This window comes from Coloeus monedula, assembly GCF_965178545.1.
Source record: "Coloeus monedula genome assembly, chromosome: 12".
NCBI classification, from domain to species: domain Eukaryota; kingdom Metazoa; phylum Chordata; class Aves; order Passeriformes; family Corvidae; genus Coloeus; species Coloeus monedula.
The window spans coordinates 10,388,374-10,408,122 of record NC_138792.1 but is presented as its reverse complement, the minus strand read 5'-3'; the positions used below and the strand labels follow the sequence as shown (position 1 = coordinate 10,408,122).

General features: G+C 47.1%; 1 protein-coding gene across 2 annotated transcripts in view; it reads left to right on the top strand.

Annotated features, from left to right (window-relative positions):
• The window catches only part of STAG2 (STAG2 cohesin complex component), a 108,467-nt gene extending 89,404 nt beyond the window's left edge, over window positions 1-19,063 (top strand). The window contains exon 34 of one of the 2 annotated variants that reach the window (XM_082289482.1): window positions 18,296-19,063. In XM_082289482.1, coding sequence (XP_082145608.1) covers window positions 18,296-18,352 — 57 coding nt within the window. In that variant the 3' untranslated portion in view covers window positions 18,353-19,063. The remainder of the gene's footprint in view (window positions 1-18,295) is intronic. The other variant, XM_082289483.1, reaches the window with a different exon arrangement.
• The last annotated feature ends 686 nt before the right edge of the window (window positions 19,064-19,749 follow it).

Below are 19,749 nucleotides of genomic sequence, written 5' to 3'. Positions count from 1 at the left end.
CAATGTGATTTGTGTTTGTGCACGAGCAATGACAGAATTGAAGTGTAAATAAGGGTTCAGGCGGTGTAAATCTGTGCTGCACGAGGTGCTGCTTGGTGGTAAATCCCTGGGAGGAGGCGGCAGGAGCCTGTCTGGGCTCTGGCTCTCTGCGGAGCAGAGCAGTGGATGAAGGAAGGAAGCAGTGAGCACACAAATTTCCCCCCGCCCCAGGTGAGACTTTGTCACTTTGCAGCTGTGGGGTTTGCGCTGCTCTGCAGCTGAATCCGTGGTGATCCCACTGCGCGGGTGCTCCAGGACATGCTCCATGGCTGTGCCTTGTGCCCCTGGGACACGGAGGGAGGATTTCAGCGTGTCGGGGATTAGTGAGTTAAGCCTGGATAGGGCCCCAGAGCAACGGGGGCAGCACTGCTGGGACAGTCCTGTAGTCCCCTAAAATGGGCTTCGTTTGCTGGCACTGGGGAAGGTGCTGAAATTGCCCCGAGGAGCCCTGCAGTAGGAGCCCGTCCCCCTAGGAAATGCACATAAATCTCCTTGCAGCTCACACTCAGCAGGCACTGGGTGGAAGGGTGGGTTCCTGCGCCCCCCAGCTCCCTCAATAGCTGTATCTGGGGAAAACCAGTTTTTAATCTAGGAGGAATTTTCCTAGGGAAGAAAGGAGGCCAGTTCCAAAAAGGAGAGGTGAGGTGCTGGGCAGAGGCTTGGCCTCTGCAGCTGAGGCTTTTTCCAGAGAAAAGGCATATTTATAGAACAGTCCAGAAATAGCGGTGTGATCTATATGCAAGACCCTTGTTCCCTGCCAAGACATTTGGGGTGGCTTAGCCATTTAAAATATTTTAGGCACAGAGCAATATCAGCTGCCATCAAAGCTTGAACGGAGGAGCAAGAAGTGTCTGGGCACAGTGGCAGCAGCAGCCCTGAGCCGTCTGCCCAGAACTGCAAACCAGCCATGCCATGTTTGCAAGCACTGAAATCTAATGTTAGCATCTGTAACTTATTTATGTTTGGAGTGCAAGTGTTGGAGAGAAAAACAGTTAAACTTTTCTTCATCCCTTTGTTTCCCCTCCTGTTCAAGCCTGGCTTTCCCAAGTGAGCTGCAGCTCAGCCCTTTTCTACTCTCCTTTCACAGAAAGGGACAGGGGAAGGCAAGTCCCATATCCAGATGAAAAACCATATAAAGGGAGATGCTCAGAGGCCTGGAGCCCCTCTCCTATGGAGACATGCTGAGAGATGGGGCTGTTCAGCCTGGAGAAGAGAAGGTTCCAGGGAGACTTTGTAGCACCTTCCGGCTGGAGAGGGGCTTTTGACAAGGGCATGCAGTGATTGAACAAGGGGAATGGCTTTAAATTGTCAGAGGGTGGGTTTGGGTGATATTAAGAAGAAATTCTTCCCTGTGAGGATGGTGAGCCACTGGAACAGATTGCCCAGAGAAGCTGTGGCTGTGACTGCCCTATCCCTGGAAGTGTTCAAGCTGGATGGGGCCCTGAGGAACCTAGTCTAGAGGAAGACATCCCTGCCCATAGCAGGGGGTTGGAAGCTGATGATCTTCAAGGTCCCTCCTGCCCAAACCATGCTGTGATTCTATGATTTGCCTTGAGCTAAGAGCCTGGAGGGCCCCAGGACCCTTCCAGCCAACCGCAGCCACCAAGAACATACACAGGCCTGTTCCCTCTGTGCTTTGGGTCACTTGTACATGCTGGTGGATGCTGGAGGGGAAAGAGGAGCACTGTGTCTGCTTTCCTCATGGTTTGGTGGAACTGGAGACTTGGCAGCACTTAGGTAAATAAATCAAAGAGGTGGAATAGAGGGGCTGGACAAGAACACAGCTCTGCTGCTTCCCCTAGAGACAACACTCAGTGTTTGATCTTTTGGACCCCCTTGGGTGGTGCTTAATACTGGGGGGCCTTTGTGCAACTCGAAGGGGAGGACCACTCAGTGGTGCCCTACAAGCCCCATGGATCAGTGTAATGCAGACACCTGAGGCAAAGGAAATCACTCCATTGCTTTCAAGAGTCTCAATCAAGACTGGAAAATGTGAGTGTTAAGATGAGTTTTGTTCACAGTTGCATTGCATGGATTTGCCCCGTAGCAGCACCGCTCTGTGAAGGAGCGTGTGACAGTCCCCACGGGGCCACTTACACGGGCAGATCTGTGCTGCACACTGTTGGGGAGTGACTTATCTGTGGAATCCACTGTCTGAAGGACAGCTGGCTTTGCCAATATTTCTGGCTCTATGTCCTTTTCTGATAAAAAGGGAAAAAATAGCTTCATCCACCCTTCCCAGCAGTGGCCTGTGTGAATTTCATGTGATATATGTAATTTGAGGGCTGGGGGGCAGTGGAGCTTTTGGACGCTATTAAATAACTGTACTTAACAATGATTTTAAAGTAACTCTATTTCCTTCCTGCAGGTGAGGGTTGGACCTTTCCTTCCCCCTGGAGCACTTCTGGGGTTCAGGCAGGTGGAGAAGGGCACTGCTCCCTGCAGCTGCAAAGAGATGATGGAATGAAATGGAAATTGGGGTTTCCTCAATAAGAGTGGGGACTCAGCTTTGCTTTCCTGCAGGAAAGGGGGGAGGGGGGTCCTGTTCTTGAGGGGTAGAAAAGGCCATGAAATCCACACTGTAGGATCCAGGTGGAAGCATCGTTTTCCTATAAGGCAGCAGGACCAAAGGCCTCCTGTTCCCTGTGTTGACTGCTCTTGGCTGATCCCATGGAAAATCCCCAGTGTCTTGCTCATGTGACCTTGGGTTTTTATAGGAAAATACCAATATATGCTGTTAGAAAGAAGCACCAGCCAAAGTATGGCTCAGTTAAGGCAGGTTCTTTCCACTGCTTGAACCAAACAACTGAAAAACCACAGCAAAGGTAAAACATTCTAGCTGGGGGTTTGCAGGAGAAAGTTGGGCTTCCTATGAGAAATGCTTTCTATGGTCTCTTTTATTTATTTGTTAATGGTTCACATGTGAAATGGAAATGCCCACATCATACATGCTCCTATCTGGTGTAACCAGCTTTTCCTCATGGTAATGCCTGCTGCTGCTGCTCTGCAAGGAGCAGAGATGCTCTGCCCTGTGTAAATGTGGTCAATGTGACCATAGTTCAGCAGTTTGGTGGTTCAGAGGCTGGAGGTTTCCCCCACTGCATTCGTTGTGGTGTTTTACATACTCCTAGGAGAGGCAAATGCCAGAAATCAGAACTGAGCTGTAAAGCTCATTTAAAAATTATGAATAAATAATAATGAATAAATAATCCTGACCCCAAAGCAAGCTGTGCCCATCTCACCCTGGGTGCACCCCTCTGTTTTGAGCCAGACAAAGCAGGCATTACTGGGCTGTATCCCAGGAAAGAGGCCAGCCTGAACCCTCCACGTCGGACCTAGCGGAGTCGCTCTTGGCATTCACAGGGATGCTCCAGCAAGGCAAGTGACTGGGGGGCAGTGAGGCAGGGCCATGTGAGTGCTGGAGCATCCATCTGCCTGTTGATGAGACCAGGAGATGGGGGTGAGATGTGAGGTACCAATAACATGTCAGGGTGGTATTTCAGACGGCAACCTCACCTGCCTCCATGCCCCCATGTTTCTGGAAGTGTCCCAGGCTGTGTGTGGCCCTGCTCTGCCTGTGGTGGCTGTGGCCCCTCCTTATCCATTGAGCACCTCTACACAGGGTCAGTCATGGCTAAGGCTTTATTTCAGCTCAGACAGGGCTGCTGTACTTGTGCCTCTGTCTGGAAGGTAGAGATACAGACATGGATGTTATTGCATCCCAGCTCCTTTCTCCCAGTTTTTGGCCTGGGTCAAGCAAGACCACTGGGCCAGGGATGGGTCTTCAGCCAGACTCAAGGCTGAGCCAGGGCTCCATCATAAAGCCTGTCTCTCCTCATCTCCTCTTTAACATTTATGCCCAGACTGCAGAGGCTGGAAATACTTCCAATCAATAAAATAGTTTGACAAAACCAATCAATAAAACATTATAAAGCGCAGTTAAAGATGGAGGAGAGGTCCACTGGCTGTAAAGCACCAGTGCTATGTTCAGGCTCTCCAGACAAGAAGCATAAATTGCTAGTGGTTTCCAAAATCTGCCTTTCCTATGGGGTGAGGAATAGGAATGTCTCCAGCTGCTGGGATGGGCTCTAATGGCATCTGTGGGGCATCCAGGCTCTCCTCTAAGAACCACATCCACTGGTAAAACTTCTTGGTTGTGGGTCTTGAACAGACTGTGGAGAGACTCATGGTCTCCAAAGCATCCCTTTGCTTCAGCACCTTCCTGCTGCCATGGGCCGGGGGTGGCAGGGCAGAGCAGAGCTGCTGGTGGGGATCTGAGGGGCTGCTTGGACACGAGGGAGAGGTGCTGGGGTGTTAGGGTAGCAGCACGGAGTGTGCTGCTAGCTGGGTGTCTGTGCTGGGGCCAGGCAGCAAGGCCAGCTTGGTGCCACAGGGAGCACTGAGAGCTGCAGGTAACCCAAGTGATGTTCCATGGCAAAAGCATGAAGCCATTCTTCAGGATCTGGCTAGCCTTTCCATCATTTTAATCTGGAGGAAGTGCTAAAAAAAACTTGGAGGCCCAAAGCAGGGAAGATCAGAGTGCTCTGCAGAGCCTGTGTGATCACTGAAGACACACACGTTGCTTTTCTTTTGTTTAACTAAAGCCCAGGAAATGTAAACTGTGATGGGTCTGCAAGGAGGAAGCAGTACCACAGATCACTTCCTCGGCAAAGGCAATTATAGGTGTTTGTGGTTTTTGTGTAAGTCTGCAGCTGTCAGTGTGTGACCACTGGGCACTGGCTGTCCCTGTGCCCTGCTCACAGTGTATGCCCAGCCTCAGGGTGGAGGCAGCAGCGACATGTGTGGTGCCAAGGAACAGGCACCTGAAGGTTGAACCTCACACCCAGGGCTTAAACTTCACAATGTTGTCTGCTCTTGGAGGATGGAGAGAATTTAATTCAGCAGCTCAAAGCGAGGTACCACACAAGCCAGGTGGAGAGCTGGATGAGAGGTGCTGGAGGGAGGGAGATGGGAAGCTGAGGATGTGGATTTGCAGGTGCTGGAATGGCAAATGAACAGATTGAACAGAAAACCAAGCAACTACTGTGCTGTACCTGAGACTGGTGCTGGGTGCCCCACAGTGAGCAGCAGCTTGATTGTGGAGCCACTGACTGCATCCTCTGTCGAGTTCCATGTCTGTTCAGCTCAGTAACTACTGACTTTGGAGCAGTTTCCCCATGTCCCTCATTGCTTCCACCACTTTTGCTATGACTGATTTACCCAGGCACCAAATCTTGTCCAGAAAACCATCTGAACTTTGTGAAAGATTAATTCTTTCTTCCCTGTGAGGGTGGTGAGGCCCTGGTACAGTTTGCCCAGAGAAGCTGTGGCTACCCCATCCCTGGAAGTGTTCAGGGCCAGGTTGGATGGGGTTGGAGCAACCTGGGATAGTGGAAGGTACCCCTGCCCATGGCAAGATGAACAAGATGATCTCTCAAGTCTGAATTCTGTGATTCTATGATTCTATGGTAAGAACTGAGGCTGATCTCTTCCACCCCACTGAGTCCTGGGTTAAGGTGTGGGGCAGCTGCTGCCCTTGGGGGACAAGCAGGGTTGGGCTGTGGGCTATCAGGGGTGGAGGGAGACAGCTTCTCTGTCTTCCTTTATTCTCAGGGTCTTGTGCCAGGTGCCCAGTGCTGCTCAGACACTAGCAAAGAGCCTGGAGAAGGTGGAACTGGAACCAGTTCTGTGGTTTATTTCTGTGGGAATCACGGAAGTCTCCTGGCAGTGGGAGTGCCTCGCTTTGCTCAGTGCTCCCACTGGACTAAAGCTCCTGGTGTCAGATATGTGTATTTATGTTACTGTGGCAGAGCTAACAGTGCTTGGCTCTACCAGCAGCATTGTAAATATGAGCCTTTCCCTGTCATCCACACTCATCTTGATTTTTAGAGCACTTGGTGGTACCTGGAGTATTTACCAGTGCACCTGGCTCTGACTAATGGTTACAGAAGCATATAAGATAGAAAGATTAGCAGCTTAGATGTCTGATTAATATGTAAATGTACCCAGTTATGTGTGAGGGCTCTTAATGAAGTAGCTCACACTTCTGCCTCTGTATATCAAAGGTGATTGATGGAAAAGTACTTCAGGTGCCTGCTGGAAAGTGTAAAAGTTGTTTTTGTCTACATCTTGCCTTCAAAAAATATCTGTAGACCTGGGGCTGAGATTTCCTAAGGGAGGAAAACCAACCCAGTCTGAATTTAATCTCAACTAATCCAAATTGTTGGCCATGCTCCTGAAGTATCTGTAAATTCTCAGATAGGAATAATCCATCAGGATCTTGTATAACAATCCACACGGTGTCTTAAATAAACCTTCCTTTTGGCTGTAGCCTGCAGCTGACACCTCCTGTAAATTATTTGATGATACTTTATATGAAGGGCTGGAGGCTGAAATGAATGCTGTGGTGAAGGCAGGACGCCCCAGCCCCATGGAAGATGTTCCTTGTGCTGCTGCTTCCACCCCGCTCAAGTCACAGCCTCAGTCCCAGAGCCTTCTGCTGGGCAGGCCAGGGCAGCTGCGTAGGTCAGGGAAATCAAATGAAAATCCTGAGGTATCAATGGATTTGTGGAAAGCAAGGGTTTCCCTGCTGGAGAGAGAATGCCACCTGAGATCTCGCCCATGCAGCACAGGGCGGTGCTGACTGCACCCAGGGCGGGGGCTGTCACTCTCGGGGTGTCCCTGTTGCCACGCTGAGCACCTCTGTGCCCCTGGCAGCTCCTGAGGCAGTAGGCATGGAGTGCCCCTCCAGCCGCCGCCCTGGGATGTGCCTTTGCCTGGAAACTTCCCTGAGATCACCGTCCTGTCGGGGCTTCATCCCACCCCTACAAACCACCGTGTACATTTCAAGATCACTCTGCAAAATAAAGCCCATTCTGCTGACACCGGTCGTGGAGTGGAAATTTTGCAGTGGTAGTAAAACCTGGGGTGATGCCGCAGGCGGAGCTGGGTGTGATGGGGCTGTGAAGCACTCGCTGCTGCGAGATCTCACACAGATAAGGTGCACTACAGCACCTGACTGTCAGAGGAGCTCAAAACCTTCAAACCCTGTTACAGCTCTCTTTTGCTGCATCCTTCTCACTCCTGCAGGTATCTGGGTGGCTCAGAGCACACATCGTTTCCACCTCCTCTCCAGGCTGTGGGGAACCCTAGCCTGTCCCCCCGGAGTGAGCCCTGGCCCAGCAGCTCTACCTAGAACGTGTCTCATGTTGCTCTGCCTTTGTCAGGGTGTCTCAGAGCTGACTGAGGCTGCAATTGTTTTATCTAAAATTTTCCATGCCTCTAGCCAGGTTTTTTGGTGCTGGTTTTAAATAGTCAGACCTTCTCTAAGAGCAGGGATTGGAGCAGTGTGAAGTTTCATTCCAAAGGTATTTGCTGATGTCTCTCTGTGAGCGGAAATGTCATCACAGATGGTGAGCAAGGGAAGAGGGAGTGAGTGACAGGGCAGAAAGGCAGCAGGTCGCAGTGCCACCAGCAATCACACAAACCGTGGCCACACGCTTGCTATTCCCTGGTTTCAGCTCTGGGGAGGAGCATTCAGGACACAGATCCCCTCCAGCAGTCTCGCAGGAATACCTTCAGAAGGTGCGAGGGCAGCAGGGTGACCCCTGACTCCAACCAGGGCAGGTCAGTGAGGGTGGGTGCCAGCCCCTGACCACCATCTAGGCATTTCTCCATAAATAAACACTACTGCTGGCTCTGAAGGTTTTTACCTACCATCATGTTTATTGGCAATCATTCACATAATTTTTTCCCCTAACTGCAGCAACCTGGATGCAGTCTGGCATTTTTAAGTGTTGCTTCTCATTTCTTTCCAGTTCCTCTGATGCAGGAGAATCACCTCCTTGTAAGCACTGGCTCAGACAATGGTTTATTGTATTCCTGATGAGAAATTGGTTTATGATAATTATTAGGCTGATGTTTAAAGCTTTCAGTGTAAATCAATGCAATTAAAAAGAAAATAATACACCATCGTTCATACAGAGAAAGATCTTTGTCTATGGCTATTGTTTCAGAAGAAGATTTTATATGAGAATTGTTCAGTCGCCATGACACCAGTGCCCTGCTAATGATGCTGAAATGGGACTGTAACACTGTTGTCTCTTCGTGTTTCATGGCTACCACGTGTGTGGGTCCCCAGCACTGACCTGAAATGCTCAGGGGCTGAGAGTTCTCTCTCCTGGTTCTTCATGATAGCAGAAAGAGTTGGTGACTTCAGCATCTTGTCACAGACTTCCATGATCCTTCTGCTGTGAGTTCCCTGCTCTGCCTTCTCTTCCCACCCTTCCATGGAAGGTAGTTGGGAGAGCAAATCAATGGACATTTGGTTGTGTTCCCTGTGAGCTGGTCTGTTCTTCAGCTGGAAGATAATGTCAGAGACTGAATGTAATAATTTATGGTTTAAACATCTTCATGAAGGACCTTTGCCTATTATAACAAAACTGTATTACAAAAGCTGCAGAGAAGACCACCACACCCTGAATAGGCCTTCTGACTGAGGCCCTGGACCCCTCCTGATGGAGATAAGATAAAGCAAACTCAGGTCTGGGGAGAAAAGAATACATTCACAGAGGGATCAAGCTTAAAACCTTTGGGGTGCAGACCACAATCCCAGGGCTATCAGCTGCCAGGCTCGAACAGACCCTCACACCAAAAGGGGGGGGGGGGAGAGGATGAGAGGGGGGGGAGACAGGCTTTGGATGTGTGGTGAGAAAGCCTCTGGTGAGAGGCAGAGGAGCTCAGCTGTGGGGCCCCTTCGCCCCAGTAAAAGCTGAATCCACATGAGGGACAGCAGAGGGGTGTCATGACCCATCAAAGGCCCCCCCAAGGGTGTCCCAGACCCTGCACCAGAGCACTGCAGCATGATGCAACAAATACACAGCATTGCAAGGGACAGTGTCAAACTGGCCCCCTGCAAGGGAGGCACGTGGGCGTTCCCACCTGGCCCAAAGGTATATTAATCCCCTGGATTCTATTCTATACTTTTTGGCATGGCGTGGCCACAGCGGCGACAGGGGACCCTCACCACCAGCAGACCAGATGGAGGGGAGCAGTGAGACATCATTGGGACCCCCAGAAGGGTGACATGCTTCCACCTAACCCCTGTCACCTCTCCCTGTCCCCCCACCCACCCACCCACAACTCAACTCTTCCCTCTCCCCTCCCCTCCCCTCCCCTCCCCTCCCCTCCCCTCCCCTCCCCTCCCCTCCCCTCCCCTCCCCTCCCCTCCCCTTCCCTCCCCATATCCAAAGTTTCTGCAATTCAGTTGTTTTCATGCTTCAAATCTTTTGATTCTACATTATAAAAACAGACCTGAAATTATTCAAGAGACATCCAGTATTTCAAAGCCACGTTTCTTAATATGACAGTGCTTTAAAATTTGGCCACTATGCAGAGTCAGCTTCTGTGTCCCTTGCAAAGGGACAGTGTTGTGGGTGTGCATTGCAAAGTCCTAAAGCAACTTCATGATGAGTTCAACTTCACCCTGTAATTTGCATTCAGCCCTTTACAGCTGTATCTGGGTCTTCCGTGGTAGATTTCCTTTTCTTTTTCAATTCTAAGCAAATTTAAAGCCTTTTAATGGCAGTAAGTGTACATCTGATCTGCCTTTTTCAAGCTGCAATTTATGTTGTCTCGAAGCAGCATTAATTCCAGCCCCGAGGCTACAGTAGGAGGGCTTACGGCCGCCAGACTGATGAGCAGGAATGGATCTGTGCTATTTAATTAGGAGCAGCAGCCGCTTCCCACAGAGCTGCCAGCACAGGACCTGGAGGCAGCCCAAGCCCCAGACACCCCACGGGGCATGGCCAGTCCTGGCCCCTGCCCCGCACCCACCCACGGTGGTGGAACTCTCCGAGGGGGCAGAGCAGGAGAGCAGCTGGCACACGGCTCCAAGCCCCTCGCCAGCACTCCCAGGTACAGATTTGCCACATCCACCTCTAGGCACAAACTCCATCATTTTGGAGCTGGGATTCACCCTGAGCACAGTCTTGTTCTGGGGAACCTAAAGATTATGTGTAGCACTGTGTAGAAAAAGAGATAAAAACCCCACTCAAATTTCCCTTCCTGCAGGAGAGCATTGATTGTTTTTGTGCTACTAATTGCTCTGTGTTTAAGGAAAAAATTCTGACAGTTCTGGTGAGTCCTGCTTGCTCCAAAACACCTGGGACAGAGAAGCTGTCACTCTTGGAGGGAGGATGGCTAACTATAAACTTTCTGTGTTTTCTGTAACCAGAGAAAAATTGTCAAGGAAGAATGTATGCTGGCAATGGTTTTTCAGGTGTTTTTCAAGGGCAGAAATGAAACTGCATGCCACGTGACAGGGACATAAACCATCACAAAACGTGTATGTGTCAGAAGAGGTGTAGGGTGGTTTTCTTTGCCTTTTCCACTCCCTTTGTCCCTGGCCTTGCAAGTGGGACAAATGCTTCTCAAAATGCTTCTGGGACAAATGCAAGTCGGACAAATGCTTCTGGGAGACTCTGGGGGAAGGGAAAGAAGAGTCTAGGAAAGAGGCAGATAAAACTGGAAGCAGCAGGACGTGATGGATATATTTGCATATCATTTTGCATTCATGAGAACAATCATAACCCACTTATAGAGGGATGACATCAAACAAATGACATATCAGCAAATCAGTTTTAAAGCCTTTCATTTTGTTTCCAAAATAAAGTCTCTGCAGTTATTTTCATTTTTAATCTAGGTCCATCCAATCTACTTACTGGGATTTATGGACTGAAATTTGGGATAGCTATGTTTTATCTGTCATGCCAAAAATCAGACAAATAAACACAGCCTTGTTAAGTGGGACTGGAAACTGCGGGGTTAAGGGATAATGATGAGAAATGTGTCTGAATGGGGGCAGACACGGGCAGCTTCAGGTGTGGGGCCTGTCTTTGATCACTCGGTTTGATCACACACAGCCCCTGCCACTGGGAGAAACCACTCCCCGACCCCTTCATTTCAAACAATTCCCTGCCTAATTCTGTTTCTAAAACTTTTCTATACTCGAGGAAATGGGGCTTCCTTTTTATGGGAAGGAAAATGATACAAGCAGAGCTCAGTAATTTTCAGAATATATTGGGAAGAAAAGGCATTTATTCCGTCAGGTACCAGCTGAGCCCTGCAAAAAAGATCTTTTGATAAAGCAGAAAAGCCACTGATGATGCAGAAAAGGCACTTGAACCTTGCAGAAACGTTCAATAAATGTGTCATGTTTGGGGGAAACCAATTTCAGCTGTGGTCATACCGCAAGATGGGAGTGTTCCACAGTGACCCTGAGTGTGCAGCATAGCACAGGCCACCACTGGTCACTGATACTGGCCACACAGCTCTCAGCAGTGGTCATAGTGATTGTCATTGGTGCTTGGGCCATCACAGATGGGCAGGAGTGAAAGCAAGCTTGGAAACCAGACCTAGACATACATGGAACAGCATATGGAAAGGTATGACTAACAAAGGATGGGGATCTGTTCCAAGTTATTCCATTCACTGTAGGGTTACAGAAGAGAACTTCATATCTTTTTAATGAGATTTCAAATTAGACTGCTAAAGGTAATAATGTTGTTGTAATTTACAGAGATATTTGTTTCTTCAAAACTGTTGATTAAGGAATTAGAAGTACATAAAATTAATGTAGCACATACTGAATGGATTTCAAGGCAAGGGATTTACAAGCCTCACAACAGAGCTGCTGCAAACACAGGAGCAAGGTATTGTGTCTACCTAGCTCTGGTGGGGCTCAGGTCTTGCTCTGTCAACGTTTAACACTTCTGTCTGTGGTTTTGGGGAGAAAATGAAACTGTCACAGATGACATAAAATCAGAAGAAAGGTGAAGAATGAGGTAGTAAGTCATCGAGGCTGAACATTTGGGCTTTCTAGCTTGGCATAAATAAACAGTGTTTGTTTGTTTTTTAATAAGGTCAAGCATCAAGCCATGTATCCTGGAAGTCAGGAGCCAGGCTGTGTTTGCAGGACAGGGATTGCTGCCCAGAAAAGCAGGGAGCCAGAGAACAACTGGGAGATTATGGAGAATTAAAGCTCCTCGTCCAGCACTGTAGCCTGAAGGTAAAGGAATGATTTTGGTGGGATAGAGGAAGGAAGTTTGGCACCGGTAAGGAGACACTCTTGTTTCTGTGTTGGATGACACATGAAGATTTCTGTAGCAGAACCTAGCAGGGTCTGAGACAGGGCTGATACAGGGAGCCTTTCTGACCTGATAGTCTATGAACTGAGCTGCGTGTTTCAAATAATGCCTGGTGCAGGTGGATGAAATGTGTGCCAGCTCAACCCAGATGTGCCTTGTCTTCCTGAAGCCTCTTGTGGGAGCCAGGTGCTCACTCCTACCTCCTTGCTGGGGCTTTGTGTGCTCTGGACACACGGATGAATACAGAGGTAGGGAAAGAGGGGTTCAGGTGATACATTTTACATTTCCCCTTTGCTGCTGCCTTTTGCTCCTCTGTAGCTGCTTGGTGAGAACCAACTGTAGCCTTCAAGCATTAGAAATATTTAAAAATCATCCCTTTTGCTCAGAGGAAAGGGGGCATAGCAAACAACTGCCATGTTCCCCAAGAGATCAATAACACCCTGCAGGAAGCTAAATCGTCCTTTATTAATCTGATGAATTAGCCTGATACAGGGAGGAATAGATCAACAGCATGGAAAATAAATGCATGCCCTAAGGCAAAGCTTGTCAGCTATGGAAATAGAAGTGTCTTTTTTTTATCCATAACAAATAATCTTGAAAGTTAGGCTGGGAGACCAAAGTGACTTCTGAGGTTTGTTAGTGCAATGTGGATAGAGAAACTCACTTCTCTCTTTGAAAAGCAATTACACAATCATGCAGAGACAAGCAGTTTCCCTGCTGTGCTGCTGAATTAGAAAGCCTGAATATCTTCCTCCTTATACTTGGAGAGGGACTGATTCAGCCAAGTACTTAGGTGTATGTTTCAGCTCCAGAGTCATTCCAGGGAGCTCAGCTTTAGCCTTGAAGTATGAGGATCTGGGGAAAAAGACAAAATGAAATGGCATCAAATTTCTATCTTCTATTGAAGAAGGCAAAAGATAGTTTTCATAATAAGGAACAAAAATCAGCACGCCTGACCAGCCACCTTGAAGAGGCAGCCCTGGGCCTGGGTTTTTCCCTTGCCCTTACGGGAACAAGTTGCGCACAGCCAAGAATCGTTGTGGCTTTCTCTCTGAAATGGCATGATTCAGCTGTTCCTTAGAAAATGTGATCAGCTTTTTGAAAGTCTCCACACTACCTTTGGTTGCATTGATTTGACCAAATCAGGGCTGGCTATTTTGAGTTTTTAAAGCATAGCCAATTTGCCAGTGTGGAGAGACTCCTGATGTGACTTAGGGACATGGTTTGGTGGTGGACTTGGCAGTGTTGGTTAATGGTTGGACCCAATGATCTTTGGGTCTTTTCCAACCTAAATGAATCTCTGACTCTATGATTTGTGCCCATTTTCTTTCAAGAACATGGTGCAGCATCACCCAACCATGCTCTGCGTGGGCCAGAGCAACCCGAACCCAGCAGCTCTGCAGCAGAACTGGGGCAAATTCTTGTGACTGCTGGAGAGTTTTGTTTCCTGCAGGTGCAGGGGCTTAGCAGGAGCTTTTGCACACCTGCTCATTTCCCAGTAAAATAAGCATGAACGATTATTCCGGAGCCAGGATGATTGACATGTCAACTCTCATATCACTTAGTGTTTTCGCAAGAGTGAGAATTTCAGTTTTCATTTCAAAAGTCCGCATTTCTTGCTTAAACTGTCAGAAACTGCTTGAAGAAATTTTAAGTCAGATTTAGGATTTGAGGGCATGTCAGAATTTGCAAATGGCTGTACATGGCGATCTGAATTGATATATATGGCTCTGAAATTGCCACTGGGGACAATTTTTTGAAGGCATGCTAAAGTAACTCTGGAAGAACTTCAAGCAGAGAGCACAAGGATCTTGGTGTATTTTCTTGGTGTAGAGTTAAGGGCTACATTTTCCCCACTGAACTCCACAGCCTGAGTCAAAATCGAAAACCACTGTGGTCTCTAATTCAATCTTTACAACTTACTACTATTTTTTATTAGATAGAAAATATAAATACAGAAATAGTCCCTTACAGTTATTGGGTCTGTGCAAGACACAAGGTGTTGCCAAAAAAGCAAGAGGGGAATTCTGCAGGTGCAGAACCTAATTCAAATGATAAACTACCTCCAGTGTCACTGCTTTGCTCATTTCCCATCCCTATTGGCAAATATGAACTTTTTTCTGAACCTACAACACTGAATAAAGTTATGTAAATCTGGTGCAATGAAGAAGGCTGTTAAGCTGTGGTAGGTATATCATGGTCCTCTCCATTCTGTGAAATTGCTTTACAGCCAGGCCATAATCGCAATGACAGATATGCTTGATTGAGTTTTGTCTCAGTTAATCTATGGAGTCATTTGCAGGTGAAAATGAAGAGCTGTGTGTATCTGGGAAACTGGGGATGCACTGAAAAATTATCCTTTTAATACTGAGCGTGGAGATTCCCTTGTGCTATTATAGGAGTGCATTTTAGGATTAGAGTCTTTGGAAGCTTCTCGTTACAAGTGTGATTGATTTTTTAGTGGTTTTTCCCCATAAAGTAATATTAGAGATTAAAGAGCATATATTTCAGGTGATAGTGAAAAACTGAAGATTAAGGCAAGGTACTGTGAATGTGAGTGCATAAGAGATGGTGAAGATGACTCATTTCTCTAATGCACAGAGTGAAAGCTTAACTGAAAGGGTGAACAGATGAGAGGCAGAGCACAAGTGGTGTTTTATTGTCAGATCCTGAGAAATGTCATTTCAGACTCTCAGGGGAATTCTGCCTGGTCTTTCCTGTTATAAGTACAATTTGTTGTACATGAAAGAAACCAATGACGAGGGCATGGATGGCCTTTCACAGTGGGATGAGGAGAGCCACACGTTCCAGGCAGGGTGGATTTGCAATGGCATGTACCAAAGTAGCCAGGAAGGCTGGCTGTGTCCTTTCCAGGTAAGGATGAGCCAAGGAGAGCTACATCAAAGTGGGGGAAGGTTATCTTGAGTCTACAATAACCGACTTGGTGGGACTCACCAGATCCTGAAGCGGTGCATGAGGTTAAATCCAGCTGGTGCAGACTGGAAGGGCTTTTCTCCTCTTTTTTTTGCATAACCGGGTGCACGCTGCTGCTGGAACCTTGTGTGGCTGCAGTCATCCTGTGCAGCCCTGGAGGGTTCACATTGCCGCTGTGAAAAGGAGATAAAAGCTCTTCTTATCTACATGGCTCCTCTCAGCTATCAAGATGATTAGGCACACATATTTGTAAAATGTGCCCCAGCACCTCTTATTATTGACGACAGGGATGACTGGGAGCAATGAGTCAAAGTGAAAAATCAAAAGACAAGGTAAGGCAGTGGGGAGATCGTGACTTCCAGTCACCAAGGCTCTGACATGGTTCTTGCTGACAGGGCTGCTTCCCACCCAGAAGGAAAGACCCTGACAACAACCAGATTACAGATGGTGCAAAGCGGTTTTGGTTGCTCCTTGTCTAATCATCATAATATGAACTGTACCCCTCTCCTGAGAAGGCTGTCCCTGGACAGGTGACAGTGTGGAGCAGATGTCAAGAGGCTGAAGCAAGGAGGGAGTCACTGGAGAGGACTTGGCCCTCCTTGAGCAGACCCATTTGATTTTCCCGTTTCCCTTGGAGAAAGAAGAGGAAGAGTAGACAAAGTGAAACAAAGAGTACCTTGACATATTGACTCATTTCTATGCCCAAACCTGTGTCCTTAAGCTCTCTGCTGGCTCCCCTCATCTGCACCCAATTACACACCCAGTAAGATGGTGAATACTGGGGGATCTGATCATATTTCTGTGGAAATCAATGGCAAGCCTTCCCTGGTTCTGGACCAGGCTTCTGTGAGGGAAACGCTTCTTGTGAACTAGAAAAGTTGGTGGGAGAAAAAAACCCCAATTTCTTAAAAATCCTTTGCAGTGATCAGCATTTGAATTTAGCCATTCAGGGACTTCTGATCCAGTGTAAATGGAAAATTGTAACCTTTGCTGAAGAGCATGATTCTGCTCAGCGGGAGGTGGCAGGATGCTCTGGATCTCGTGGGCTTGAACCCAGAGGGAGCTTTGTTTTTAGGTCTCCTGTTGACTAAGTTCTCCTCTCTCGTTTAGAGAGGGTAGTGTTACTGTAAGGAGGAATATTCAGATGATTGTTGCCTTGGGCCCTTCAGAAAAATTGCCACATTTTACATTAAGGGCAACCTTCCTCACATAGTACATCTCTGCAATTAATTGTCTTGACACATGATTAGTACCTAGGGGCAAGGACGGATCGTTCTGTTGATTGGGCAGGGATGCGTTATTAATTGTATAAACTGGCTTATAGTCAAAGGACACAAACCAGTGGCTGCAGTTACTGTCACTGTGGAACTGATATTTGAAAGAGCACTGGAGATTTGTGGCAGGGCAATGCTCCTTTGCCATCCCAATATGATTAAGATTCTCTCACTGCAGCTCCTAAGAAATTAGTCTCTAAACCTGATCCTCTGCAACACCAGGTCAGTTGGAATTTCTGGTACCGTGCTGCACCCTCTCATTTTCTTGTGTTTGTTTTCCCTCATTGCCCAGACATGGAATGTGACAGACAGAAGAGTGCAGGCAGCTTCTCCCCAGCTGGCAGGGAGCAGTGTGGTATTTTGTACTTAAAAAAGGAACAAGCTGACCTTGACTCATTCTGAAATGACATGATGCCCCTTTTAGAGTTTTAATGCCATTTTTTCTGCCAAGAAGTCATTTTGAAAGGAAATAAGTTCATGAAGGATGTTACAAGATTTAGCGGAAGTAAATGTCAAAAAACTCAAAAATTATAATAATGATCATATAGTGTAATTCTTCTCTCTGTATCCCATGTAGGTGAAGCAATTTTATAGCTGTTGTTACACTGTGCAGGATCTCTTCACAGTATTAATTACCAGATGAGATAATACAGTTCAAGCCTTACATACTTCACTAAAATGAATCCCGAAGTTTTCATTGCTGATTACATGCTCTTCGTACTAATGAGGATGCTTTGGAGAGCATACCTGGACATACAGGAGGCAGCCACAGATGAGTAGGAATGATGGCTCCTTCCACAGGTGAATGTGTACAGGAGAAGCTGCAAGGTGGAGCCCAAATGAAAGTCTGAGGGCCCAAGGTGGGGGGAATGTGTGAGATGTGATGAAGATGGAACCAAATATTAAGGGTTTTTTTCAGGTTAATGCTATTAGCTGTGAGTTGTGCATTGCAACACCTGCAACATCTCTGCTGACAGGAGGCAGTTCCATGCACTGCATTTTATTCATGTTCTTTCTCTTTTTGTTTCCAGCTGTGAGGGCTCTGAGGGGAGCAGCTGGTGCTTGAATTCTTTCAGTACCTCTTGCATGAGCAGCGCCCATGCTCATTTCTAAACCTGTCCAACACCCCTGGAGCTGGTGGTGGTGCTGGGTCTCTGGTGGTGCCCAGGGTGGGGAGGACACTCCTGCCCTCAGCCTTGGGGTGACCCTCCTGCCCCCAAGTCCTGCCCAGACACATGACTAACTGGCTGCCTGTGTGCAGCTTCACACAGTACTGACAAAATTCCTCATCTTGACAGCATCACCCTCTGCTCTCATTACTTTAGAAGCAGAAATTGTCCATACCAACTTTTTAGAGTGATACCTGAAGGGAAATGCATGTTATGGTACACACTGTTATTAAGTGCCTCAGGCACCAGCAATCTTTTTTCCTGCCAGCATTGATTCATTAAGCAGCATAAGGAAGTATAACAGTGATGGGTATTAGCTTATATCTCCCTTGCTAATCAGACTCTAATTTGTCTTCTTCATTTTTGTTTCCAGTGTTTTGCATTGTTGTAATGAAGAACAAATAGCACAGGAGAAAAAGCACCTACAGAACTGTAGCTTTTTGGCTTGTGCATTTCTACCAGGCCCAAGTGGTTCACTGATAGGACTTTTATATATTGCAAATTCAAAAAGAAAGACTTATTGGTCTAAAAATTGTCTCGATTTAAATGGGATCTCAAATTGAGAGTAAACTTCTCAACTTTAAGCACATTCAAGAGCTGCAGGCCATTGTACCTGGTGATGTCCAGGGCCCTAGAAAACTTAGAGAGGAAAAATAGGTAAACCAGATAAAGAAGAAAACAGCCCAAAAAAGGCATCGTGAGAAATACTGAACATTATGCTCTCTCCCCACAGGAGAAAACCGCTCAAACGTCAAGAGCAGCCTGGTTTGTTTCAGCAGAAGCATGGTGAGGTGCAGGAGACTCCTGTGCTGCCTTGCCGAGAACGTGTCAAAGGCTGTGGTGCCCTGGTTTTTGCAGGGCCGTGCAATGCTTCACTTTTACAGTTGATCACCTTTGTGTTTGTGTCAAACCTCACGGAAAAAAAATATAACCTAACATAAACCACATGATGTACAGAGCGAGGTGTGGGAGTGCTCAGGGCATGCGGTGGAGATGGACAGGCAGCCCCAGCGCACAGAAGGGCTGCACAGCCGAAATGCGGACTGGCCCCGGGCAGACTTTTATGTCTTGCTGAACATTCTTCTCAGCCAGTTGTGTGGAATTTCCTTTGTTTCTGGCTTCTGCTCTCTGTTACACCTGTGGTGATTTGCAGGAGGAGAAGTGACAAAAAGCTCATCCAACTAGAAGCCCCAGTGTCTCAACCCTGTACACCTTCCACAGCATGAACACTTTCACAAATGCCTTTTTTACTTTAAAGCCAGGTCCTGGGAAGCTCTGGTTTGTTGCTGGGCTCTGTGGTACTACCCCAGGGCTCTCAGTCCCTTGTGCCAAGAGTGGCTGGGTGTTGGCAATGGCCCCTCTGCCCTCAGGGCTTGGATCCCATAACATTTCTTTCCTTGTTCTGTCAGAAATGACCCCCATGCTCTGCTTCTGCTCACATCCTGAATTTTTAAGCATCTTTGGATAGTAATGACTTCAGAGCTACTCCTGAAAAGAACCCTGAGATTAACACTGCAACAGCAGTAAAAGTGATGCACCAATCTCTAATAAAGGTTAAGTGCCCTGTTAACCAAATACTTCATGTCTCAATTCAATTTAAACCCTACTACAAAAATTTTGTTCCTTTGAAGTGGACAAAAAGTGTTTTCAACTGATGATGCACATTTTAAATTAATTTTAAAATTATTATTATATTAAGATACACTAATAGCAATGAAGGTATGTGTGTGGGTGCTTGGGGCAAGACCAAGGCAGACACATTCTTCAATATGAATTATTTTTCTTTTCACCTATCATGTAATCACCCGTAACGTGTTTTATTATTGTTAATAATTAATTTGCATTGTATTAATATTTATTATTGTTCTGGCCCTCAGAAGAATCCGAGGGCTCTGGGGAGCAAAACGAGCTCTGTCAAACTCCTCATGTTCCAGCTGCAATGGGAAGGTGTGATCATATTGCTCCATGTAGGCAGAGGTGTGCTCTGTGTCTGAATTTAAAACATCACTGAAACAAAAATGGAAAGATAGTTCTGAGGGCAGGTGTGTTTCCCCAGGTCAGAGCTTCTTGCAGTGTCTCTGGTGCTCTGGGTGTGGATGACCTCCTCTTTTATTTATTTTTGTTGGAGGCAGTAATTTTGTGAGTAGTTTTCTAGGCAAGCGAAGGTTGAACTTTTGAGGTAAATGT